This window comes from Sminthopsis crassicaudata, chromosome 2, assembly GCF_048593235.1.
Source record: "Sminthopsis crassicaudata isolate SCR6 chromosome 2, ASM4859323v1, whole genome shotgun sequence".
In the NCBI taxonomy this organism is placed as follows: Eukaryota; Metazoa; Chordata; class Mammalia; order Dasyuromorphia; family Dasyuridae; genus Sminthopsis; species Sminthopsis crassicaudata.
In genome coordinates, this window is record NC_133618.1 from 323768563 (window position 1) to 323796437 (window position 27875).

At 34.1% G+C, this 27875-nt stretch overlaps 1 protein-coding gene across 5 annotated transcripts in view; it reads left to right on the forward strand.

Annotated features, from left to right (window-relative positions):
* The window catches only part of KIAA0586 (KIAA0586 ortholog), a 147681-nt gene extending 121561 nt beyond the window's left edge, over positions 1-26120 (forward strand). For all 5 annotated transcript variants that reach the window (XM_074290227.1, XM_074290226.1, XM_074290223.1 and 2 more), the window contains exons 31-32: positions 22480-22545; positions 25916-26120. In XM_074290227.1, coding sequence (XP_074146328.1) covers positions 22480-22545; positions 25916-26067 — 218 coding nt within the window. In that variant the 3' untranslated portion in view covers positions 26068-26120. The remainder of the gene's footprint in view (positions 1-22479; positions 22546-25915) is intronic.
* The last annotated feature ends 1755 nt before the right edge of the window (positions 26121-27875 follow it).

A 27875-nucleotide genomic window follows, 5' to 3' on the forward strand; every position in this document is an offset into this window, starting at 1 on the left:
AGCTAGATTTATCTAGGTCCAAGAAGGGTAAATTGAGTTCCCCTCACTAATATAGTTTTATTTTCTATTTCTTTTCTATTCTGGTCAGAATACTTTGTATCCTATTTTTAATTCCTGTAATTCATTTAATTTTTCTTTCAATAATTTGTATGCTATGCCATTTGGCATATATATGATCAGTATTGATTGATAAAAGTTCATTGTCTGTTTCAGCAAAATTTAGCAAAATCTAGTTTCCCTCATTATCTTTTTAAATCAATTTGTTTTTGCTTTTACTTCGAGATCATGATTGCTATGCCTACCTGTTTTACTTTAGCTGAGGCAAAAATAGATTCTTCTCCAGTTCTTTAACTATGTATCTTTCTGTATACAGTGTATCTGTTGCAAACAACACATTCAATTTTGATTTCTAATCCATTTCTGATCCTTTTATTTTTTGGATTAATTCATCCCGTTCACATTTACACTTATGATTATTTTCAACCATCCTGTTCTCTTCTATATAGTCTTCTTTTTTACCCTATCCCTTCCTCAGAAAGTCTGATCTGCATCTGACCACTACCTCTCAATCTGTCTCTCCCTTTCATCACCTTTTCCCCCTTTATTTCAAGTGAACCCTTCCCCTCATATTTAACTTCTGGGTAAAATGAATTTCTCTATTCAGCTATGTGTGAATATATATTCCCTCCTTTAAGAGGTTCAGATGAAAATAAATTTCAAGCATTTCCTACTCTTCCTCCCAGTTTTTCCTTCCATTGTAAAGTCTTCCTTTCGTGCCATTTTTATGTGAGATATTTTTCCCCATGCCTTTTCTCCTTTTCTCCTCCCATTGCATCTGTCTTTCTTACTCTTCCATTCTTCTTTTTAGAAAGATTATCCCAACATAGTAGATTTACACATTTATGCTCTCTTTCTAACTTTCCTAATGATAATAAAGTTTTTAGGGATTACTTCTAAACTCTGGTTCGATACAGGAATGAACAGTTTAACTGTGTCAACTCTCTTAAGATTTTAAACTCATTTTTACCTTACTTTTTCATCACGAATGTTTGAAAACCTCTATTTCATTAAATGTTCATTTTTTTTGTTCCTTTTGGAATTGCACTCAGTTTTTCTGGGTAGGTTATTTTTTATTGTAATTGTGAGCTTCTTTGTGTTTCTACAATATTGTATTCTGTCTTCCAACCTTTTAGAAGAATACCTGCTAAATCTTGTGTGATCCTGATTATGACTCCATGGTACTTAAATTATTTCTTTCCGAATACTTTTAGAATTTTCTCTTTGACTGGTAATTCTGAGCTTCGGCTACAATGTTCCTGGGAGTTTTCATTGTGGAATTTCTTTTAGGAGTTAATTGGTGGATTCTTTCCATTTCAATTTTTCTTTCTGGATCTAAAATAGCTGGACAGTTTTCCTTTATAATTCTTGAAATATAATGTCTAGGCTTTTTAAAAAAAAATCATTTCAGGTAATCATTAATTCTTATATTATCATTCTTTGATCTATTTTCTATGGTAGTTCTTTTTCCTATGAAATATGTCACATTTTCTTTTCTTTTTTTTTTAACCTATAGTATTTTGGTTTTCTTTTATTGTTTCTTTATATCTCATGGAATTGTTAGCTTCCACTTGACCAATTCTAATTTTTGATGAGTTATTTTACTGTTTGTCCAGTTTTGGTTTTTAAGTAGTTATTTTCTTCAGTATTCATTGTGTTTTATCAAGTTGTTAATTCTCTTTGCATAATTTTCCTATGCATTTCCTTCATTTCTTTAATCAAGTTTTTTCTCTACTGTTCTTATTTAATTTTTAAAATATCTATTTTGCCTTTAAAAATATTTCTTAAGACTTTCCTAGGAATTCTTTTGGGGCTTATATCTGGCTTTGTTTTTTTTTTTTTTTTTTTTTTTTTTTTTGAAACTTTGCAGATGTTTTTTAAAGTCTATGATTTTATTCTGAGTTTATGTCTTCATCTTCCTTGTCAACCACAGTAGTTTTTTAAATGGTCAGGGTTCCTTTTTTGTGGTTGGCTCATGTAAAGTTCTTGAATTGTGAGGGTCTGTCTGCTCAATTATAATCCTTCTCTGGGAGGAGATCTGTAAAATCTTTTCCTCTGTGCGCAGGTTTCTTGGGAGCTCTGAATCTCCTCCAGCTCTTGTCCTTTCTCAAATCAGACTGGTCTCCTTTTAGCCTGCCTGGCGTCAAAACTCTATCCCAGAGTCTATTCTCTCAGACCCAATGCTACCCTTCTTTTATCCTCCCAGAGAATGGGCGTGTAAGGACTCAGTGGGGCGTGGAGAAATACTTCTACCAATGAACTTGCTCCTCTTAGAATTCCTAAGGTGTAAACTCTCTTTAAAGGCCGGGAACCAAAGGTCTGAGCCAGAGAACTGTCAAATCAACCTGAGTTTTCACCTTGTAATTGTCCAGACAACCTGAATTCTCATCTTGTCACTGTCCAGACAACCTGAGTTCTCACCTGGTAATCCTAACAGGCTCATTTTCCTTTAGCCCATTTCTTGACTTTGGATTTTATGTTAGAGTTGGTTATTCTGGAAATATAGGTGGATGTCTAGCTTGAGCATCAGATTTTTATGTTTTTCTGTTGTTTAGTCTGGGGATCTCTTAAGTTTTCTGTTTTTCCAAGGTCTAGTCTCTGTATTTCTGATCTGGACTCTAAATCTTACATACTACTTCTTTCCATCCTGGAAGTGTGACTTAGGACCAAATAATGGGTGACAGAGCTGCCAAAAGGTACCAGATCCCATATTCAGTCCTAGTTCTGAGATCTCTTGGAATCTCTTTACAATAAGATTTTAAATCCCCTTACTATTCCTCGGGTGGCTGCTTTCAGTAATACTGCTTCCGCTGTACAGGTGCTCCTGGCCAGCCCCCAATCCTTTTGTCCACAAACCTTTGTTTTTTCTTCTAAGCTCTTCTAGGCAGGAAAAATGACTTACTGTGAATTTTTATTGGCTTTCTCACTCATAATTCAATTTGATGTGTTTTATTAAAGTTGTAATAGTTGTAATAGAGGGATGTGTTTGGAGAGCTTGGAAAAAAATGTTCTTGTCTCTCTGTCGTGATTTTGCCTCCACTTTCTTATTTTTTGGAGGAAAATTTACTTTAGACTTGAGGAATGATAAATGATAAATGATCTACCTACAATTATAACCATTAACATTAGCAGAATCCGAATTAGAAGCTGTATTCTCATGATTCTTCATCTACTGTTCTTCCATTAGTAATTATATTGATGATGATGATGATAGTAATAATAAAGTTGGTACTTATATGGTGCTTTCAGATTTGCAAAGCACTTTAAAAGTGTTGTTTTGCGTAATCATTTTATAACTAAACAACGTGATTCAGTAGGATCCAGATAAAATGATTTAGCCAGATCCTATATGTAATTTCCTTGTTTTGTGTCAGTTATACCAACATGTGTATGGTGCAATAGGATTATGACAAAGATAGTCCCCACCAGGTAGGAACAGGAATGTATGTATCTAGTGAGAAAATTGATGGTTGTATCTAGTGAGAAAGTTTCAGAGTTAAAAGGTTAATTGAGAATTGAGAACATGTGTGCATGTGTGTACACACACGTATATATTATGTATGTATATTATATGCATATTTGCATATCAAAAATTATTTAATAATTATATCCATTATACTTCTTTTAGTTTAATAGTTGTGAAATACTGTTAAAATAATGTCCTTAAAAAATACAGTATTTTTAAAAATCCAACTTATTGAAGTATTCCTTTTTAGTTTCTAAACTTTCATAAAATTAAAAATCTTCATAAGATTAAAAATCACTAAGCATTTAAAAACCCTAATTACTTTTAATATATACTAAATATTTATTGATTAATATATTGTGATTTACTTTTGTTATTTTCCTTATATTATTTAAATATTAACTGAAATTATGATCTTCAGTCATTTTATGATCATACTTTGTACTTCTTGACATATAGTCTTTCAGTTTGGGAGGAAAAAAAGCTACAATCTTAATAACATTTTAAGTTATCTTGTGAACATCTCTAAAAGGTGAAGGCTCAATAGTTTATGTTGACCTGTATTTATGGAGAAACCTCATACTTAAGTTTTATTTTTATTCATTTGCTTGAGTCTGAATTTCACTTAGCATCATAAGCTTTATAGAGGCAATTTTTAACTCCAGAGGAGTATTACTCCTTGCAAGATTACTGCAAGGCTCTTAGAGAAACATTTACCAGGTAACATTCTTAAAAATGAGATTTTATACCTCACTGAACTGAAAGTAGAGTGAACTTTTGATAAATATTTTTCATTTAATCTACTTATTGACTGCTTTTCAGCCTGAATTGCAGTTATAAAGAAAGCCCATTATCTGGAAACTTTCTATATCTGAAATGATTTCTCAATTTTTATAATGTGATCATAACTAGAAGTATTTGAATAATGCATTTATTTTATAGGATGGATTTCCAAAACCATCAGGTTTTGGTTTTGCCAGATTTATTCATACAAATTAAATACATCATTGTAAACAGTTAACTTCCTTGGTGCTATACACATTAATTTTTGAATAAGAATGAAAAATGATCTCTCATATTGGAAATCACTAGAAAATAAGAACTAGACCATTTTATACACAAGAATAGGAGCATTAAAGAATTTCTGTTGAAAAGTAAGTTTCAGGACGGGAAAAAAAATATTCTGTTCACTGTAAACATGACACCAATGGGAATAAGGGCCAGTTCAAGTTCTACGTTACCATTACTTTGGGTAATAATTTCAAGCTGTAAGGCACAGCTGTATAGGCCCAGCCAGACAAGCTATCATAGAAATGCTTTGATAGCATGGGGCCCTTAAGTGTCAGGATATAGAAAAGGCAGCAGTTGTTGGCTGTGAAAACAGTCTGATACAAACCAGATGGGAACTTACTTGATGGGCAACACAAAGGAAAACAATTGGCTCATTCAACAAAGTCTGGCCTGAGCCCCAGAGAATTAACAGAAAACAATAATAGTCAACCAAAGTTGAGACAAACAAGAAACAGCCATGTGGCTATGATTTAAAGAATTATTTTTCCTTAGACTAAACAAAGTTATAATTTCTAATTCTCATATTCATTAATTGCTAATTTACAATTCTTCTAAAGCCTCCTTTATAATTCATCTATACAACTTTTGATTTCATGACAAGGATATAGGCCATTGAAAGAAACTTTGTGGTGCTTCCTGTAAAGTGCTAAGGACATAGACCAGTTGCCCAGTTATTTCAGGAAACTGACAAATTTACAAAATGATTCAGTGTGCTAACTAATTAAAAGAAAAATACCTAGCATAATATGGATGCATCTAGCTATGTTTAAATCTAATCTTTGTTTTAAAATAAACAGATTCCAATAGTCATGAGGTCTTCAGTGGAAATGTTTCATTTATATTATGAGTTTTTGCCTTCATTGAATAGAACAATTTTGTTATAACAAAGTAATCATTAGCACTTAACTATGGCCTTTTAAAAAAAGGTTCATAACCTGAAAAACACCTTTTTTTTTTTTTTTTTTTTTTAGGGTGACTAAGTACTATATAATAAAGATCATCAATTGGATTTAAGGGGTTTTTTGGCAATAAAATTTCATTTTAAGACTTCTCCAGGAATTTAGTCCATAACAGATAAAATGTTTATACTATATGATGTACATAAAAGAAAATTTTATAGAAACATTTTGGTAAAAAAATAATTTATGGCAAATTGTTTTCTTCATCTTGAAACAAGCCAGACTTCTCATTTTTAAGATTAATTCAAGGAGGCCAACTTGCCATTGTTCTTATCTGAAAGATTTAAGCATAGTTGATTCCTATTCAAAACACATAAAATGTATATTCACAATTTTTAAATAAAAAATCATAAGCAGCTTTGTAATTTGGTGTTCATTGCCATCTGTTAGTATGATAAGAATGCAAAAAACAAGTTTCCTCATTTGTAAAATGATGGAGTTGGAATAAATGACCCTTCCTATGAACTAAAACTGGAAATATTTTTACTAATATAAGAATTTCCACTATATTAATGGAATATCAGACTATTTGCTGAGAAGTGTTTTAATATAGTGGGACAAAATTAGGTTTTCTGGTTTAGCTTTGCTGTTCTACTTAAACTTTTTTTCTCATTCTGAAGTTAATAGGTCACTTGATTATAAAGCAGGTTAAAAGATTAAATAATGAGAAATGAGAGAGCTCTTTGCTCTAAAAAGGAGAAAATTGGAAGTATTTCCAGGGTTTTTGTAATAGTTTGCTCAATGTCTTGGTCACATATCATAGCTTTCTTTACTAAATTAAAAACAGAAATTACATGAAAACAAGAGAAAATGGGATTCCTAAAAAGTCAGCTTTATAAACATATTGGCAACTGCATATTATATTTTTAAATTTTGTTTGTTTTTTCCCTTAGTATAACAGTGCCTTTTGCCAAATTGGTTTGCATGTGCGGACTTTTCTAACATGATTATCAACACAAACTATCCCAGAGTTATAGGAAATAGAAAAGAAAAGCTAAGAAAAATATACTTCTTTGAAACTTTTACCTAGAAAGTCATTAAGAATAAATTGTTCATTTGCTGTTTAATTCTTTGAACTAAGAAAATCTTTTTCAACGCTTGAATTTAAATCTCTTACAACTCTAGTGAAGGAAATTTAACTTGTATTTGTGGGAGTGATTTCATTTAATCTGCACATAATAAGCACATACAAGACTATTTCCTATATTTTGATGATAAAATTTAAAATGGGCAACAATTTAATGCTATATAAACCAGGTTCTCATAAGAAAATTTTACATTTCTGATACTACAATCTTTAAATCATCCCAGTATTTTAATAAATTCTGCATAGAAAATCCAGATAATACTGTTATTTTATTTTTATTTTTTAAAATAGCATTTTATTTTTCCCCAGTTACATGTCAAAAAATTTTTAACTTTAATTTTTACAAGATTTTGAATTTTTCGACCTCTCCCCTTCCATATCTTTCTTTACTCTGAAGTTGGTAGGCAGTTACTATTATATTTTAATCTGAATGAAAGGGATGAATATAGGAAATACTTCTAGGCTGTTTAATAAGCATTTATGGAAGAGTTACTAAAGTATACAGGTAGCTATGAAAATGATTATTTCATGCCAGAAATATTACTTGGGCAATATATGCTGCTGGAATCAGATTTTAGTGTTAACTGGAAAATATTTAACAAATAAATTAAAATACACTAAAATATAGATGACATATTTCAAAATTTAAGTCAATATGCTGTCCACAGAGATCTTTGACTCATTTTTTAGTTTGGCACTATTGTTTTACTGAGAAAGAGGTGACTTGAATGTCAGAAGGTATTGAAGATGTCATACTTTTCATAATGCTGAAGTTATAAGTCAGTCAATAATCATGCATTTATTAAGTACTTATTCTGTGCCAGGCCCCATGCTAATATGAGGGAGATGAATAGAAGCAAAAAGAAAGTTAATCCCTATCCTCCAGGAGCTTATAATAAAGGAAATAAGAATTATCAAAACCTACTTCATAGATTTATTTACCAATACAAGTGAGAATTCAACAGAAATAGAGGACAATTTATAAAACATTGTTTCTAATCATTCAATTACATCTGACACGTTGTAACTTCATGGACCATAGCAAACTAGGCTCTTGTCTCCTCCATTATCTCCTGAAATTTGTCCAGATTTATGTTCATTGCTTCCATAATATTATCTGTCCAATTCATCCTCTGTAGTGTTGTGGTTGGTTTTCTGGAGGTCTCTGGACCAGCCTTCTTTTCAGTAATCACCACGAGAATAGCCAGGTGTCAAAGTCCAATTTCTCCTTGCCTGGGGATGGGCAGCTTTCTGGAGAGCCTTTCAGACCAGCTTTGGTCTCAGTGGGGGAAGTGCAAGAGGCCAGCCACCACTTCAGCCTACAGCCACCAAAAAGGTGGACGATGGAATGAATCTGTCTCTCATTTCAGTCTTGGTTTGTCCCAGCTTATATACTCTATTATAATTAGATAATTTATAGTATACTTAGTATAAACCAATAGTTATATCACTAGGGAACCATTATTTGTTATAAGGTTAAATCAATCATACTGAACTAGAGAACTATTAATCACCATGCTAAACTAGATAACCATTGTCTTATCAATTCCACTTAGTTAACACTGTGTAAGAATATTGGTTTCAGAGTTCTGGCCCATAACAATCCTCCACTGTCACCTTCTCCTATTTGTCTTCAGTTTTTTCCAATGACAGGGGCTTTTCCAATGAGTCATGTTTTCTCACTATTTAAGTTTCAGCTGCAGTATTTGACCTTCCAATCAATAATCTGAATTAATTTATCTTAAGTATTGATTGATTTGATCTTATTGTCCAAAGGAACCTCAAAAGTCTTTTTCAACATTACAATTCAAAAGCATCAGTTTTGTGGTACTTGGCTTTCCTTTGTAATCTAACTCTCATAGATATACATTACTCCTTGAAAAACCTTATTTTGACTGTATAGACTTTGTTAGCCAAGTGATGTCTCTGCTTTTTAGTGTGCTGTCCAGATTTGCCATAGCTTTCTTTCTAAAGAGCAAGTGTCTTTATGGTTGCAGCCCAAGAGTATAAAGTCTGACACTGCTTCCATTTCTTATCCCTGTATTTGCCAGAAAGTAATGGGATCCTGTTGCCATGGGCTTAGTTTTTTGTTTATATATATATATATATATATATATATACACACACACACACACACACACACACATACATATATATATATATGTAAATAAAGCTTCAAGTCAACTTTTTACACTCTCCTCTTTCACCCTCACCAAGAGGCTTCTTCACTTTTTTCTATCCAGGATGATATTGTCTACATATATTTATGATATTAAACATTAAATACATTAATTAACAGCATATTACTTAAATATCTCAAATAATCCAAACTCAGAAAGCAAATGGATCTAGGTGTAAAGAAAAGGATTAAGAATTGTCAAATATAGTCAAAGTATAGCTAGGGTTTGGGGGGAAGACATATTTCACATATTTTAGGATTAGGGCTAAAGTAAAGAGAAATAGCACCTCTGAAAAAATGAAATTCTAAGGATCATGGAATTTAGAGCCAGAAACCTTGGGGATTACTTATTTCAACCCTTTCATTTTTAGAAATGAAGAAATTGAGATCTAGGGATAATCTAAGGAGCAGCAGAACAGAGATTACAGCTCAGGTCCTATTACTAGAAAACCAGTGCTCTTTTCAATAATATTCTGGGCTTAGAAATTTGAAGATTTTCAAAATGCTATACTATAGAAGGGAGTTATATGAATGTAAGAGGGCAGGTAAAAAAGATGAAAGAAAAGGGACTTAGCTAAGAATGAATATAAAAACATTGATACAATATAAAAGACTATGTTGTGAGGAGAATAGCAAGTTAAAGAAGCCCAGAATAACCTGAGACTTGCCAAAATTCAAGTTTTTGTACACACATAGAAGGGTACAAAAATATGTATTTACATATAAAATATGTATTTACATGTATTTGTTTGAAGCAACTATTTAAAGCAAAAAGGACAGTAGAAAAGGAAGAAGTCTCAAAATAAAAGAAGGGGAGGGTTAAAGCCCTCATTGGTTGAACACATTTAGATCTTATAAATCCTGATAAATTATCTCTCACGGACCTGAAAAACCTGAAGATATAATTGTTGTTAAACTGCTTTTGCAGAAAAGATGCTAGTCAGTAAAAGGATAAAAAAAAATTGCTATGCAGCTAAAGGATTATTTGAAACAATAACATGATTTTTTTGTTGATCATATCAAAACTAGTTGTATGATTTTGCAAGCATGGGAGCAGAGGAAGATTTCTGGTATTAATATAACAAAAGGAACCAAGTTCTCCCTCATAAAATCCAACAAATACCTGAAAAGGGTACCAGATTGAATAATGATCCAAAGAAAAATAATAGACTTCTCTAGTCCATGTCTGCACACTCAGACACACACAACTCTTGAGTGTTAAGAATCTCCTCACTCTCATAACAAACCAATGAAGGAAGGGCAAGCTAGTATCAGGAACTTCAGAAATCTGGAACAGGCTTGAACACCCTCTTCTGATACTCTTGGGTTTGGAAAATCAGTGCACAGCCCTTGTACAAAGACTCAAATTAGAAATTGAGGCAGGAAATACAAGTAAGAAGAAGGAAACTAACTCAGTGAAAAAACATTATATGCTAAAAATAAGTAGTACACCAAGAAGAAGAGAGAGACACTATAAAACTGCAAACATAGTCTCAGAGGGGAAAAAAAAATTTTTGCTTTATGGACTTCAGGAATGCCTGAAGAAGAAGAAGAAGAAAAAGAGATGAAATTTAAGACTGGAACATGGGAGTGGGGTGGGAAGAAGGTGAGAATTGAAAGGAGAACATGGGCCAGAAAATAGAAAATCTTGCTTAGGTAGTGCATGCCCTTAAAAACAGAACAGAACAAACAGAATTTAGTGTCTCCAAGGGATAGAAAAAGAACAAAGCCAAAAGATTGAAAAAATGGAATAACATGAAGTACCTATTTCCAAAAGAATCATTGGAGTAAATTGTAGTAAATTTCTTGGAAGATCTTATAAATAAGATGTATAGGAGAACAAGAGCCTTTCCCCAGTGGGGGGGGGGGGGAAGCCAAATAATATGATCAGGCAATCAAAAAAAAAATCCTCAAAAGAAATCCATTGCTGTCAACTATTAAATGAAAAAATGTTCTTTTGCTAATAAGAAAACACAAACACCTCACGCCTATTTGCAAGGATGGCAAAAAAAAAATTACAGGATTTTACACTAAATCACCCTAATGACCTTTTGGTAGAGCTATGAATTCATTTAACCATTCTGGGGAGCAATTTGGAACTGTACCTAAATAAGTAGTGTTTGCATCTTTTTGACCCAGTAATAATTCTATTATAAATCAATGGCAAAAAAAAAAAAAAAAAAAATCAGAGAGTGGGAAAAGACCCATATGTACAAAAATATTTGTATAACAAAGAACTATAAATAATAGTTGTTAATTGTGGATTCTGAACAAATGATGGTAGGGAAGAGGGTGTGTGTGAAGTAAATTGCTTATGGTCACACAGATTGTAAATAGCTCCAGTGGAATCTGAACTTGTCTTCCTTCTTTCATCCATGATGCCATCTAGCTGCCTCAAACATAGTATAAAGAAAAAATCTTGGAAGAAATTTTCCAAAAGGAAAAAAAAATTAAGAATTGCAATTTATAATGGCCTAATCTGCAAGATTGAGTACAATCCAAATGGGGGAAATGAACTTTCAATTGACTACAGAATTTTCAAGTATTTCTGATGAATAGCTCAGAGCTAAGCAGAAATAATGAAACTAAAATACAGGAGTCAAAAGAAATCTGGAAAATTTAAATACATTTGAACTAGATATTTAAATATTGATTATCTGCATATATTTCAGTAGAGGTAGGAAAAATAAGTTTCCCTTCAGTATTTTGTTATCCTCCCCTCCATAGAAGATAGCTGTTTAATTCACCATGCCTTTTTGGGCATGATGTAAAGGGTCACATGCAAGAACAAGTGCTCAGCCTATTAATATTCATGTTAGAGTATCATTCTGGGTCATTGGATAATTCCCTGGATAAATCATTTTATTAATTTTTTCCAAATACTTGCTATAACTTTTTACTAGTTGCTTTATCTTGGAACAGGGTACTTTGCCTGGATCAATCATTCTCATCATGGATTTAATTATCCTCTCCATGCCCAACACATTTGTATATCTAACTCTAGTCTCTCTCCTGAGCTTCATTCCTGCATCACTAGTTGCCTGTTGAACATTTCAATTTATATATCCTTAAGATATCTCAAATTAAAAACATTTAAAATGGATTTTGTTTTTTCCCCCAAACCTGCCCTTCCAAATTTCTCTTTCCATGTGTGGAGTTACCATTCTTTTGTTGCTCCAAGGTTCTTAAGATTGACTTAAGATTTTCAACTGCCCATCTGTATTCACCCTACATATCCACACCACACTTTGCCTTTCTGCCTCTATCTACATTTTTGATGATTGCATTTGATGATTGATGATGAAACCTCCAACTCGATTTCACCACTTCAAATATCTCTCTACTTCACTCCATCCTTCATGCTATTACCAAAATGATTTTCCTTAAGCATAAATCTCACCATATCTTTTCCCTACTTAGTAAATTTTAATGGTTTCCTGTTTTCTCTAGGATAAAAAGTTAAATTTCTTTATTTTGCTTTTAAAATCTCGAATACTTGACCTCTCTAACCAATTTTTCCAACTTTATTGTCTTTTACATTCTTGTTTGTAGAGCATCTTTTTGTTGGTGGAACTGCTTGCCTCAAATATCTTACCATTGTTGTCTATCCTCCATTCAGCCTAAAATGCAGATCTGATTATGTTCTCTGCCCTCCTCCTTCCTACCCTTCCCCCAATCCATCTCCTGTCCCAACCCAAACTCCAATGGCTGTTGCCTTCAGGAGCAGATGCAAAATGCTTTGTTCAATGACCAAAGCTCTTCATTACCTAGCTCTCTCCTACCTTTCCAGCCTTCTTTACACCTTACAGTCTGATATATACTTCTTGATTCAGTGATGATGGCCCCTGACTATTCAAAAAAAAACAATTTCAGTTCAGGGCATTTTTCTGGCAGTTTCCCACACCTTGAATGCCCTGCCTCCTCTCTAATGATTGATTTCCTTGATTTCCTTTAAGTAACAACTAAAATGCCATCTTCTGCAGGAACCTTTTCCTAATCCCTCTTTATTCCAGCCTTTCTCTTTTTAATTTCCTGCTTATATTATATATATATATATATATATATATATATATATATATATATGTATATATATATATATATATATATATATATATATATATATATATATATGTATATATATATATATATATATATATATATATATATATATAGATTGCTTTGTATATATTTGTTTTCATATTGTCTCCCTGATAGATTAACACCTTGAGAGCAGCAACTGTTTTTTCCCTCTTTTTATATCTCCAGTACTTAGTATGTTGTCTGGTATATCATAGGGACCTAATAAATGTTTATTGATTAAATCTAGCAAAACTGGCTTTTCTTTTTTTTCTTAGACATGACACTCTATCTTCCATCTAATACGTTTGCTCTAATTGTCCCCCTTGTCTGGAATCAACTACCATCTTAACTATGAGATCTTTCCTAATTCTCTCAACTACTAGACTCTTCCTCCTAAACTATTTCAATTAACTTTGTATTTATTCTCCTTATGTTCGTTTTGTATGTGCTTCTCTTTAGAATGTAAGGTACTAGCAAGTAGAGAGTAATCCATCTTTTGATTTTGTATTCTAAGCACCTGGCATAATTGTTTGTTTATTGGTTGACTGATAGTAGCATTTGTTAAAAAACCTGAGGACCCTAGCTACTGGAGTGAAGACTTACTGTCCAGTAAAAATTATTGGGTAAAATTGGAAGACAGAATGGTAGAAATTAGGTTTAGATAATGTTTCACACTTATTATGATAAACTCATATGGATACATGACTTAGATATAAAAAAAGCCATCTTATAAGCAGGTTAGGGAAAAAGGGAAGAAGAAACCTTTCACAACTCTGAATGGGGAAGAGTTCATGATCAAACCAGGGATAGAAAATTACAGGAGATAAAACAGGCATTATAAAAAATAGGAAGATTTTTTTTTTCTTCTACAAACAAATCAATTCAGTTAGAAGGAAAGTAGATAATTGGAACAGAATATTTGCAGCAAACTTCTGAAAAAGATATATAGAGAATTGATTCAAATATATGCTCTAGAGTTAGTTCCTAAAAGTAAATGGTTAGTTTTCAAAAGAAGAAATATAACTAATAGGAAATAACAGCTAATAGGAAAAAAATACTAACAAATCGTTAATAATAGAAATAAAACAACTCTACTTTCACTTAATATGTATCAGATTGGCAGAGATGACAATGATATAAAGTTGTTTGAGAATTTGTGATGGGCATTAATGTGCTTTGATCTAATCATTCCAGAAAACATTTTGGAGTTATACCTCCAAAGTCACTAAAACATACATTCTCTTGGAGCCAGAGATACCACAGAGATACATATACTTTGAAGAGATAAAAGAAGCAAGGAAAAGAACCAGATGGAATTGCTAAGCAAATTATGGGGGAGATGTGTGTGTGTGTGTGCATTAGCATATATAGTATAACATAGTATATACACCATATATATATGCATATATTTATAACATATGCAACATAGTATATGACATATATATACATACACATATATAGTATATATATGCATATGTATATGAATATATATATTATTGCATTTTAAGAAACAACAAAAGGTAATAGACTTAGAGAAACCTGGGAAGACTTGTATGAACTGTTGCAGAATGGAATGAGCTGGGCCAGAACAACTTTTGCAATTGATGAGGTACAAATGATGAAGTTAGTGGTAGTTGTGATGAGGTGTGAGAATTGGAAATCCCCTCTGGTCAGAGCAGGTCCTATGAGAAAAATTTGCAAACCTGAAATTTGCATGGCAAAAAGGGATTTATTGGCACTGAGAAGCCAGCTTTGCTAGGAAGACAGACTTCTTAGTGGGCAAAAGGTCCTGTTAGGAAGATAGCAAAGGTTTAATACTGAGGAGAGAATATCTTCTCTCTGGGAGAAAATAGATTTCTCCGCTCCAGCCTTAGCCAGGATTGAGAGATTTCTTAAGCACAAACTTTTAGCTACATTGTTAAGAGATTTGGAGCCTCTTTACTGCCTTCTTATCTTGCTCTGCAGTCCTGAAAGGCAGGGCCACACCCAGAGCCATCCCAGACTGGTCCTCTACTTCTCAATGAAACTGGATTCAGTCTCCCTAGGATGGCCCTCCTGCCTCAGAACAGTGGCTACCACAGCCCTTTTAATTGCCAGTGGGCATGGTCTATTAAGATGTCTGCAAAAATATCTGGACATGTAGCCGTAGATATATTGGGATTTATTTTGATCTTTGGCCAAGACACGACCAACTCCAGAGAGACTGATTTTCAATTCAATTTAAAACTGAATGAGATTATTTAAGTGGGAGTTTAAGCCATTGAGAGTTGTTTGTGGCAATTCAATGGAGGGTAATTAGCCAAAATCTCCAATTGAATGAAACCACTTACCTGGGAGTTTACAGCCTTTTCCCACGGTCTATGAGTCCCCCTGAAGAGAACACAGTTTACATCCAGGGCCTCCCAAAAAATCTCAGTTTATGTCATTCCCCCCCCTTACACAATCCAAGCAGTCCCCCAAATTTATTTGGGGTAATGACGCAGGTTTCAGCTTCTGTAATTACTTTAAGCTTACAAGAGTCATAGAGCTATCCCTATTTTCATTGGGGGTTCAGGCCAGGAAGGGAAGTATGAGATCTGAAGACAGCAGCAGCAGCAGCATCTAAGGGGTATTGTGTGTCCCAGTCAGTTATCCCATGATCTCCAAGCTGAAGGAGCAGTTGAAAATTTGTACCTTGAAGCCTAGAGGAAACAAATCTCAGGAGCAGATTAAAAGTGGGGTGTCATCCAGGGTGGAAATGGTGGTATTTGGGAATGGGCCTTTGCAAAAAAATGCATCAGGGCTGCTTTAAGGTTGCTGATAGCCCACCCAACAATGCTGAATGCCCCCACTGCCCACAGAGCTCCTTAGCTGAAAGGGACTGGCAGGGACATCAAGAGAAAATGCTAGTAGCAAAGTTCTCATCCTTAGAGTGGGAAGAGTTAGGTAGAAGAGTAAGAGTGAGAGAAAGAAGGACACAGATAATTTTACCCTTCTTTCTCCAGTGTGTTCTTACAAGTAAAACCTGCAAGGAGCTGATCAGGCTTAGCAAGAGTCTTGATACCTCCAGAGCCTTTTCAGAACTGCAGGGAAAAACTTCTACCCAGTTAGTAAAGGTGTTAACAAAACTGAAAGCAGTTTGAAACCCCCTGCAAGGGGGCATTTGCATAAAGTCTGTTTGCCAATCTTCCCCTGGGCATGTGCCCCTTCTCTGAATGGGTTTCAGGAGAGGAGGAGGTCTAACAGCTCCTTCAGGATTTCCTTGGGCACAAATTGGGCAGACCTGGCAGACCTGCCTGATTGTTTCTCCTAGCTTGTGACCAGTGATCAGTGAAAATGTGTTTCACCAGAGATTGGAGAGCATTTCTTCCTAGGTGTGTAGCATGCTGAAGACCAAAGATCAGTTTCCACTGACTTGCTTCTAGGATTGAGTTGGTTTGAAGGTTTTTGAAACCAGCCAGAAGGAGAAAGAATGTACCCCTTTCCTTCTGCAAGGGTTTTTTTTTTCTTTTTCTTTTCTGTGAACTGTAGGAAGGGGGTGTCTAGCAGGAGAGCCTGATAACTAGTAAGCCCTTGCAAGCCACCGATGCCCTTGACTTCTAAAATGCTCTGAATCCAGTAGTGGCTTAGAACCGCTAATGGCTGTCCCAAAGTTAGTTTTGAGGCCTCTTCAATTAAAAGGGCTGTGGTAGCCACTGTTCTGAGGCAGGAGGGCCATCCTAGGGAGACTGAATCCAGTTTTATTGAGAAGTAGAGGACCAGTCTGGGATGGCTCTGGGTGTGGCCCTGCCTTTCAGGACTGCAGAGCAAGATAAGAAGGCTGTAAAGTGGCTCCAAATCTCTTAACAATGTAGCTAAAAGTTTGTGCTTAAGAAATCTCTCAATCCTGGCTAAGGCTGAAGCGGTGAAATCTATTTTCTCCCAGATTTTGGAGGAAATATAGTAGAGCTTTGGGAGCAGTACAAAAAGGTCATCTGGAGATCTGAGAAAAGAAAATTGAGCCTCCAATTTCACCATTAAATCATGCCTCAATAAAGGGAGCTGGATAGGAGGGAATAATAAGAAATGAGCATTTAAATGACAGGTCACCAAGTTGTCAAGGCAAAGGAAAAGTCTCAAGACAGTTCTTAAATTCCCCTTCAATCTCCACTCTATGGGGGGAGGGGTAAGTGAGACCAGAGTGCCAGAACAAGAGTGAAGGAGAAGCCCCTCCCATAGCAAAGAGAAATTCAGTTATCTTACCAGCCACATCCAGGGATAGTCAGGGATCTACTGTTGTAGTGGAGTGAAGGGGAGCTTGACCAAGTTCCAAACTCCTGCCAAAGGGCAGGGCATTGGGGAGCAGCTCATCCCCTGTAGGCAGTCTCCCTTCCAGTGCTCCTCCTGCTTGAACTCAGGACAAGAACTGAGGGTTTCCTCAGACAGTTTCTGTGAACCTAAAGCACAAACCACTATGGTTCCTGGAAATGTCAGCAGCTAAGAGTAGGGACTGTTCTCCAAATCTCGCTTTAATTCTGTGGAGTCTCTCCTCTGCTGCATTTTGATCCCTATCATTAAAAACTCCTCCAGCTGTTTTTAACAGCGGAGTGGGAGAAACTTAAGGGCCCCAAACTGACTTCTGGAGCTTCCTCTGTATATCTGGGGCAAATTATTTAAGATTAACATCTCTCCAGGAAAGATCAAGGAGGGCATTGGCCTTGGACCCTTCAAAAACTAGGTGGGGTCCTCAGAGTAATGGCCAGGTTCTTCCTTAGTCTGGGAGAGATTTAACATTGAAAGAGACACTTCTGCTCCAAATGTCTCTCCCTGAAAGTCTGCTGCTTCTCCCAGGAGCAGAAGAGGAAAAAAAATGCTGGGAGTCTCAGGATCTGGTTCAGGTGAGGGAGATAGAATTAAAGAGATATTACCAGACATAAGGTCCTGTTCTAGGATTCAGAAGTCTCCTGATAAGGACTGCATTGAGATGTAGAGGAGGGATTCTGTGTCCCTAGAAGAGCTGGAAGGAGGGAGTTTGATTTCCTTCCAGGAAATTTAAGCAGCATCCTGCAGTGCTGTTTTAATTTAAACTTTTTAGGTTTGAGATCTTTCAAGCCAAATTTGTCTCTGTTTTTCAAGAGGTTTCCTAAGGAAGGATCCTTAAAAATGGAAGTGTTTTGTCCCATTTTGCCACAAGCCTTAGTTTCCCCGATTCTAAAGCGCCTTGTCCTTCTCTAGATATCTATAGAGATGTAGAGATGACAAAATGCTCCCTGAGCAAGGGGACTTTTTGTCAGAGAATGCAGGAATTCATTTCAGGCGTCCCTGAGATAGAATTCTGTCTGAGCTTGGAGCTTCAAAGACTCAAATCTTCCTAGGCATGTGAGTGTCCTAGCTATAGGACACTCATAAAAAAAAGAAAAGGCTTTACCTTGTCCAGATTCTCAGGGATTCCCGGTGCAAATGATGAGGTTAATGGTCATGAAGAGGTTCGAGAATTAGGGTGGGAAATCCCCTCTGGTCGGAGGCACAGGTCCTATGCAAAAACCGGAATCTGTGTGACAAAAAGGGATTTATTGGCACTGAGAAGACAATATCTTAACCAGTGGGCAAAAGTCCTGGCAGGGCATAATCCTGTTTTGGACTTCTGCAAAGATTCGGAGATCAGAGTTGTCTTTTATTAGCCATCTGAGGCTTGGGCTTCAATTCAAATTGAATGAGATTCACTCAATTGTTGACAATGTCTCAGGCCTAGATCTCCAATTGAAAAGAAATTACTTATCTTGGGAGTTTGAGCTATTCAATAGGACTATCAGGCTGAGATCTCCAATTGAATAAAATCACTTAACTGGGTGTTGTCTGAGAGAGCTTGAGACCTGGAATCACCCTTCTTTTACAGATTAAAGGGGACACAGTTTCAGAGTCTCCCTTGCACAATTTATGTCACAGTGATTACTACATTAAAACAACAACAACAACAACAAAACAAAGCAAAAACCATTCATCAAAGATTTTAAAATTTTAATTATTCAAATGACCATTGACAATACCAGAAGATATATCATGTCAAAAGAAAGCTTGAATTGAGCTTCCCATTTATTGGCAGAAAGGTGAAGTGCTAGTTCAGAATGAGAAATTCATTTTTAGATACAGCCTGTGTAGTAATCTGTTTCACTTAAAATACTTGTTGTGAGGAAAAACTTTTTTTGGAAGGAGTGGTAAAGTTGAAGATTTATGAAAAGTAAAAGTGATACCAAAAAAAGAGCATCATTTAAGCATTTAAAATTTTAGATAGAGAACAGAAAAGGAGAGAAAGTTGCAGGGCAGTGTTGAAACTATTGTTAGGTTTAATACTTTAAAAAGCCAACCTCTGTCTAGTTGAGATTCAAGATTTCATATGCAGTCCTCTTTCTTTTATGTAAAAAAAAATTTTCATACTTAGTAGAGTTTGTTAAGCTAGAAAGATTTTTTTTTTAGAGAATTCTTTTTTTTTTTAAATTTAAAACAAGAATAAAGTGAAAATGTTTGCTCACCCAAATATATGGAAGAAAATGGTAGGTAAATTTTGCAAGCTGAATTACAGAGATATATTTAAAAAAAAAAAAACTTAGTCACCTAATAAAAGAGAATGAAGTTATGTAACAACGTATTTACTTTTTTAAAAAAATTATTTTATCTAAAAAAACAGAATAAAAAAAGAAAAACACAAAGGAATACAAAAGAAAAGAATATTTTCATGTGTCCAGCATAATATCAGAGAGAATTCGAACTATATAAGAACAAATTGCTAGTTCAAGAAAGTATATACAAATATAAATGTATATAGATACAGATATATAAGTCCATCTTTACTTCCTTGTAAAGTGTTCTTTTGTTCTCTGTTATGTACCTTTTTTACTTTATTACTTTTTTTCCCCTTTCATTCCTCCCCACTTACTCCCAGCAGGCTATAATTAATAAAAGGATATATTTGTGTATACATATGTAAATATAATCATACACATACATATACATACACCCACTTCCACCCCTACACATACACATTCTAGAAAGATTTTTTATAAAAAAGTTATTTTCCCCATTCAAGAATTAATGCTGAAAGCTTCTTTTAATTTGCTAATTATTGTTGATCTTTTACTGTCCGTTTTATCTCTGTGAGTGCTTGATTCTAACCATCCAACTATGTATTTTGCTTCTTTGTATTATAGTCCACCCTCACCTCCCTCCAAGCATCTGTTACAAGTAGTTGGTACATAATCTTTGACCTGTGAATACAAATTAATTATGCCAGATCTTTAAACACATTGCATTTTCCCCCACTCAGTTTCATACATGTGTCTCTGAATTCTTGGCTTATACTAAAAAAATTTCTAAAAAGGTCAACCACATTATTATTTTTACTGGATCTGTAATTTCAACTGTCTAGAAAGCTCCCCTCTACTCATGCAGATCTACAACTGTTCTCTAGGTTGTAGCCCTTAGACAGTTGCCTGGTTGTGTCGCAAGAAGTTAAATGATCTTTACAGAGTTAGTTTCCCTGCCGATATGAATCAGAGCCTACTTTTGAACCCACATGATCCTGACCATAAGGCTTACTATGCCTTGCTATTTATTTCCTGTTCTTATTGCCAAATAAACGGCTCACCATTGAATCAAGAAGGCTGGGACATGTTTATATGTACATTTTTTTCACATAAGTGTAAAGTGAAAAATAGAAAAGAGGGAGACTTCAAGATGTGTAGTTTTCTCTATGTATTATCTCTAGATCTGATGTTTGTGAATTGGAAATAGTTTCTAGTGTTGAAATATGTCATTGGAATCATAACACATATATAAGGATTTCACTAATTTGAGATTTGCTTGTTTCACTCTAATATATTGTTTGCAAATTATCTATGAACTATATATTATTTTTGTTTACACAGATATTAATGGCACACTTGATTTTATATAGCTTTTTAAAAAAGTTTTACTTGCATTGATAGTTTAAAAATTTTTTATATTATTCTTAATGTTTCACTTTCCTCTCCCTTTTCTCAATGAGCAGTTCAGTAACACTAACCAATGTATCAATTATGTTTGATAGTATATTCAATATTACATACCCATGATCTCTTACCTTTGCCCAAGGTACCAGGGAAGTGTAGCTTCCTGTAAAATAATAGTTTCTTTAAAACTCTTAAGGCTTGAAACAGCTTTCTTTTTTAAGATTAATTTTCTTCATAGGATTATAGACATTTCATTTTTTTATTATGCTACTTTCACTTTAAAAATAAAACATTTAATAATTGAGTACTATTAAATTTAAATTGCTTTGTAATAAGACCGTCTTATACTTTTTTAATAAGCCAGGTGATGCTGTATTAATTAATATTGTAATATTACTATTGTATTAAGAGAATGACAAGATATTTTATCTAAAACTTGCTTGATTTCTTTGTGAAATTAATTTTTGAATTTATTTGAGTTTTGATTTTATTTAATTCCTAGTAGATATAAAAAGTGTTTATGCAATATCATAAACCATTATTAAGAGAGAGACTTCTTACATTTACTGATTATTATTATTTTTTTTAATTATAAAACTTTGGGGGGTGGCAGCTAAGTGGCACAGTGGATAGAATACCAGCCCTGAAGTCAGGAGGACCTGAATTCAAATCTGGTCTCAGATACTTAACACTTTCTAGCTGTGTGATACTGGGCAAGTCACTTAACCCCAATTGTCTCAGGGAAAAAAATTGTTAAACTTCTCTGTGGTGTTGTACTAGGCTCTGGGAGATATAAAAATAAAGATAATCCCTGTCTTCAAAAAGCATATGTTCTATATATATTTTAGAGTATTTTTATATAGTTATATGTTCAACAAAGTTAGAACATAGAATTGCAGGCTCAGAATATAGTCTTGTTTGGAGATCCTTTAAATTTTCTGCATTAGATTCTTACCTCTTTCCAAAACTATAAGATGGGAATTTTGAGTGTTTACCTTCCCTAAATTTGAAAGTTGATAAAATACAGATTTAGAATTTTTTTTCACTTGATCTATAATTTTGTCAGTATAGGGAATACCCTGTGAAGAACTTCTTTTAATGAAAATCAGCCCTTTCTTTGCCAGGTCCACTTGCCCAGGGATTTGGAGTCACTCTTTCCAAGACAGGACATGAAGCCAGGTGTTCCATCTTTCTCTTCACTATGTTATAATACTTTTCTAGGCACAGATTAATTAAATTTTATTTCTTTTTCTATTTTCCTTGACAATTTCTTTTGGTACTTATGGATAAATTATCTTGGGAAATGTACTCTGGCAACACTTTAACTACTAGATATTTCAATGAAACCATAAGCATTTGAGAGAGGGGTCTTAGGAAAACTGTTGCCTAAACAGTATTGTTTTTTAGTATAAATTGCAATTTCTGTCTTTTGCATTCCTTTTTGAAGAAAAATTAGTCACAATGATTTACTCGCTTATCATTTAAATTATTTATAGGTTATTTATTTACCTTTTTTTAGAAGTCATAATTATCAGAGTTTTAAAAATCAACATAAATTATGCTTATTTTTATATTTAATGATTTGTCTCTTCTAAATACATTATACTCATGGTCATAATCATTTTTATTTTAAATAGAGTCACAAGGAGACATGGACCGGACCCGTATTGAACCTAATAGTTACCTTACTTCTTTATTTGCAGGTAAGAGATAGCTAGAAAAGATTATTCCAACTCATGTTATTCAGATGGTTTCATTTCCTCTATTATATTTTCTCTCTCTTGATCATTAGTATAATAAGGGATTCAACTACCACGTTTTTCTTTCTGTAGAAAAAGTCTGTAAACACAGTCCAGGTGTAAGCTTCCCTTTGTATGTTTTACTGTATTCTTCAAAAAATACACAAAACAGGGAAGAGAAAAAGAAATATCATTTTCTTTTTGTAAGTATAAAAGTGTTGAATTAAAAGGCTGCAGGTGTGGTATTCAGGACTTTGAGGAGAGTACTTGGTATAATTCCATCTGGGGGAGGTTATTGTTGGGATAGGACAGTTGTTTAAACTTTGAAGTCAGTTTTAAACATAGTGAAGCAGCTGGAATCTGGCATAAAAAGAAACAAATCATTCTTATTAACTGTTGGTTTCAAAAGGGAAAAGAGTTGGAATTGTTTTTGCAGGTGCCTGGACATTTATTCTTTTTTATAGACGTGATTTTATTTTTTATCTTAAATTATATATTTTAAAAAAGCATTTGTTTAATGAATGGGCTTGTTTTTTGTTGGTTCAGAAACATCAGTAAATAACTAGATATGCAGTTGACATTCAATATTTTTTCTTAATTTATATTTTAAAATAATGGTGTTTTATCATTTAAAACTACTATATTTAAAAGTGAAAGAGAGAAAAGGAACTTAGCAGGTCAGTCTACAAACATTTGTTAGACACTATGTTCCAAGCATTGTGTCAAATGATAAAGCAAGGCAAAGAAGGAATTTATGTTTTAGTGGGGCAACATATGTAATTAACTTGACATAGAGAATATTTACAGAGTATATGTAGGCAAACTGAGAGGGAAGCTTGGAGGACAAGAAAATGTCTTCTGCAGAAGTTGACAGTCTAGGAGACAGTGATGAGGGTCTGAACTGGAGATAAGAGTAAGAAGTTGAAGATAATTCATAAATTATTCATAAATTATAATTTATGAACCTGGGAGATTGGGAGGATGGTGATAGTATACATAATAATGAGGAAGTTCAAATTGGAGAGATTTTTAAGAATGATAATGAGGTTTTTTTTTTTTTTAACATTTCGAGTTATTGATGTGTGACAGTGGCTCGGCAGAAAGACACGGAAAGGATATAGTTTTGGGAATCATCTGCATAAATTGAAGTTAGATGGCACAATGGATAGAGCATCAGATTTAGAATCATGAAGACCCAAGTTCAAATTTAGACTCTGGCATTAGCTGTGTGAGCCTAGGCAAGTCACTTAACCTCTGTCACCTTAGTTTTCTCATCTGTAGAATGGGAATAATAATAGCAACTATTTCCCATGATTGTTCCGATAAAATGAGATATTTGTAAAATACTTTTGAAACTTTGAAGTGCTACATAATTGTTAGCTATTGTTATAATTAATTAATATTGGTATTATAAACAAGAGTTTCTAATTGGAATTTTGAAAAGTCTTTTTAAAGTTTGATTATTAAATCTATATCAATTATACTAAAAGAGTAATTTTTAAAAAGCTGTCATTTGCTATAATTCGCAAGCAGTTTATTCTTTCACAATATATGACAGAAATGTTTCAGGATTTGCATACGATAGTACATGTTACGACTTTTGACACAGTAAGAACCTTTGAAAGAACCTCTCCATGCTTGAAGCACCAGCAGGGCATGAGCTCTAGTAGAGAATGCTTTTGAAGAAAGACATTGGAAGATCACATATCAGTATGAATTGATGTACTCAGCAGAAAATTCAAATGCTAAATGACCCAGTTAAAGACATTAAAAAAAGAAATATATAGAACACGATTTTAGAAGTATATCAGAAATTCTTGAATTTCTTAATCAGCAATTGAAAGCAAAAGTAAAAAGGTTAAGGCAATACCAAGAGTTAAATCAATAGAAAGACCAAAACAGAGCTTCTATTTTAGAGACTTAAAAAGCTCCTCTCCCCCCCACTCCCCCAAAGAAACTTTAAAGGAAGGGAAGAATGTAGAAAATTAATGGTTGTTTATATGGTCATCAGAAATCCAGCATAAGAAAATTGCAAATTGAATTAAACAAAAAAATTAGAAAACTTGCCTGACCCGACAGTAATATGAGAACAGTTATGGCAAGAGTTAGTTTTTAAACTAACTGCAAAGTAGGGGGGTTTGATGAGGTCTTTAGTGAGTTTCATGACTGTGCAGATTGCTAGCAAAAAACATTACCACTCCTCAGATGCAGGACTGAGCCCATCTTTCTGAACAGAAGGCATTACAGAGCACAGAGACTTGAGCATACCAGCTAACCCTCCAAATATAGTCCAATTATGGTTTATGTATTCTCTGTAAAGCATTTATAGTATAAACACTTCCATACCATTCTCGTTATTCTCTCTGTTATATCTGGCACTTTCATCATTGGCTTTGTTATTATCAACTATTATCAAGTAATAATTGTTCACTTGCATAGTAATTATCAGAACTATAGGATAGAAGAATAATAAGAAAATAATGACTTGTCTCAGGATTGTTTCTCTCTAAGTTTTGTTGAAAAAGATGAAAAGAATAAGATGAGTAATGGTAGTAGTTGTTTTAGTAGCAGTAGTAGCAGCAGTAGTGACAGTAGTAGCAGCAACAGCAGCAGGAGTAGTAGCAGCAGCAGTAGCTATAATTATTTATGCTGGCCCTCTAAGGTTTGAGGAATACTTACCATATGTTTTTCACTGTGTGTTGTGATATAGGTGCCACAATTTTAATTATTCCAGTATTACAGATGAAATTGGAGTTAGAAGAGTTTAAGATGTTTGTCCATAATAGTATAGCTAGTGTTAAAGTTGGAATTTGAACACAAATCTTAAGCATACTTTGTGCTATACCCCCTTCTCAAACTATTTTTAGTTTAATGAAACTAGTTTTAATATTGCCATATGCAAAACACGCATGGTAATTAAAAAGGTAAGTCTGATGCTACTTTTTGTTAATATTTAATAACAAAGTCAGTGAAGGACACAAGTCCACACACAAGTAGTTGTGTCTTGTGCTACCTGACTGAATGCCATTTGTAAGTCTTTTTTCTGTGTGTTTTTTATTACAAAACATTATATTAATGCTGTTGAAATTGCTCTTAAATTAATTACTTAAATTAAATCCCTATTGCATCTATTTTCTTTGGTTCACATTTTGGCTATTGCTAATTTTGTTTCCCTCTGGTTGTTTGATGTATATTTTGTCTTTAGATGAGTTTGTAAGTAGTTTGAGATCAGAGAGCAGGCCATAATCTTTTGTACCTACCAGGACATCTAGCCAAAGAAATAGTCATTTTAGTAAATACTTGTTGAGCTGAATGGAATTTCTCTTTGTTGCAGGAGGGGAAGCAGTATCATGTTTAATGTCACAGGCCACACTTGCCAGGATGTCTGTGACCTTGCCTTCAGTGAATGTAGATGACCACTCTCACTCTCAGAGTATCAGTACAATACAGGGAGATGCAGACTCATCAGGAGCTGATACTTTTTAAAAAAAAAAGTTGCTGTTTTATGAAGTATGTGTAAATAAAAGAATTGCTGGTAATATTTGTTTTGAAATCTTTGTTTTAGTGTAAAATAGTTTCCAAAACTATTTTTCTCTATTAACATTTTCTTAAGTCATAATATGTTTTTAAGGAGAAATCCTTGTGAGTATGTGCAATTTCTAAATAAAATAATTTATACATAAACCATTATCTGTGTGGATTTTTGGAGGGCTTGATAATAGGAAGGTGGACACTTTTGAGGATGGAAAACATTTATAAAGTTTAGATAAAGTCTAACACACTCTGTGAATAAATTTTCATTTTTTAAGATTCTCCTCAAGTGCCTCATCTTCCATATAAAGTTATTTTCTGATTCTTCAGCCATTAGTGCTCCCTTTACCCAAACTATTTTGTATTCATTAAAAAAAAAATTTTACACTTAAATAATACTTTTTTTTTTTACTGTATTTGTGTACATTCCATATGAGTAATGTTGGGGAAGAAAAATCAGAACAGAAGGGCAAAACCACAAAAAAGAACAAAAGGAAGAAAAAGGTGACAGTAGTATATGTTTTGATCTACAGTTAGTCTCCATAGTTTCTCTCTGTATGCAGATGGCTTTTTCCATCTAAAGTTTTTTGCCTTGTTTCAATTGAATTGCTGAGAAAGCACTGTCATAGTTGATCATCATACAATCTTGCTGTTACTGTGTGCAATGTATTCCTCATTCTGTTTGCTTCGATTAGCATCAGTTCATGTAAGTCTTTCCAGACTTTCCTAAAATTAGCCTTCTCATCATTTTTATAGACAATAATATTCCATTATATTCATATATCACAACTTATTTAGCCATTCCCTGATTGATGGGCAGTCACTCCTTTTCCCATTCTTTGCTATCACAAAAAGAGCTGCTACAAACATTTTTGCACTTGTGGGTCCTTTTCCTTATTTTGTGATCTCACTTGTATTCATTTTATATTTATTATCTGTGAATATTTTATGAATACTTATTATCTTTCCTATTAGAAAGATTGTAAGTTCCTCAAAGAAAGGGACTCTTCCCTACTTTTGTCTTATATACCTAGTACTCAGCACAGGACTTAGGGGGAAATGGGAAAAAAGGAAACAGGTATCTGTAGATATATTAAATATCTCCTATGTGCCAAGGGAGTGTGTGGGCTGTTCAGTGGAGGACAAACACCTCTAGTATGAGGGCTTGCTGATCCTTCAGAGCTGCTCATCCACCTTTGGGTCACTTATGGCTCCAAGAAGCTGTGCGAGGTAGCCACATCCTGATGAGTCATCTAGGCAGATGGGCGAAGCCAGATTGGGCAGCATTGACTTAGTGAGTTGGGGGGGGGTGCCTTCTTCAAGGATATGAAGACTTCCCTCCTACAGAATAGTGAATGAGAACAGTTTGTTCCAGTGGTCATGAAGGCAGCTGAAGAAGGTGCCATGGAACTCTTACAACTTGGTCAGCTGGCATAGATACCAAGATCATCCGCTGATCATGGACCATTCCCAGTCATCTTGACTTTTGTCTTGCCATCAGATTTCGAGGACTCTTGAAGAATAAAGCAACAACTTTGTGCTTCACTCAGATCTAATTTTCAATTCATGCACAAGATGTTACTTGTGATATCATTGGTTCTCTTTGACAACAAAGGACAAACAACAACAATGTTGCAGGCTTTATGCTAAGCACTTTAGGCAGGCACAATGGTTATCCCCGATTTACAACTCTAAGGCAGTTAAATGACCTGCTCAAAGTCACACAGCTGCTCAGTATCTGAGGTTGGATTTGAACTCAGATC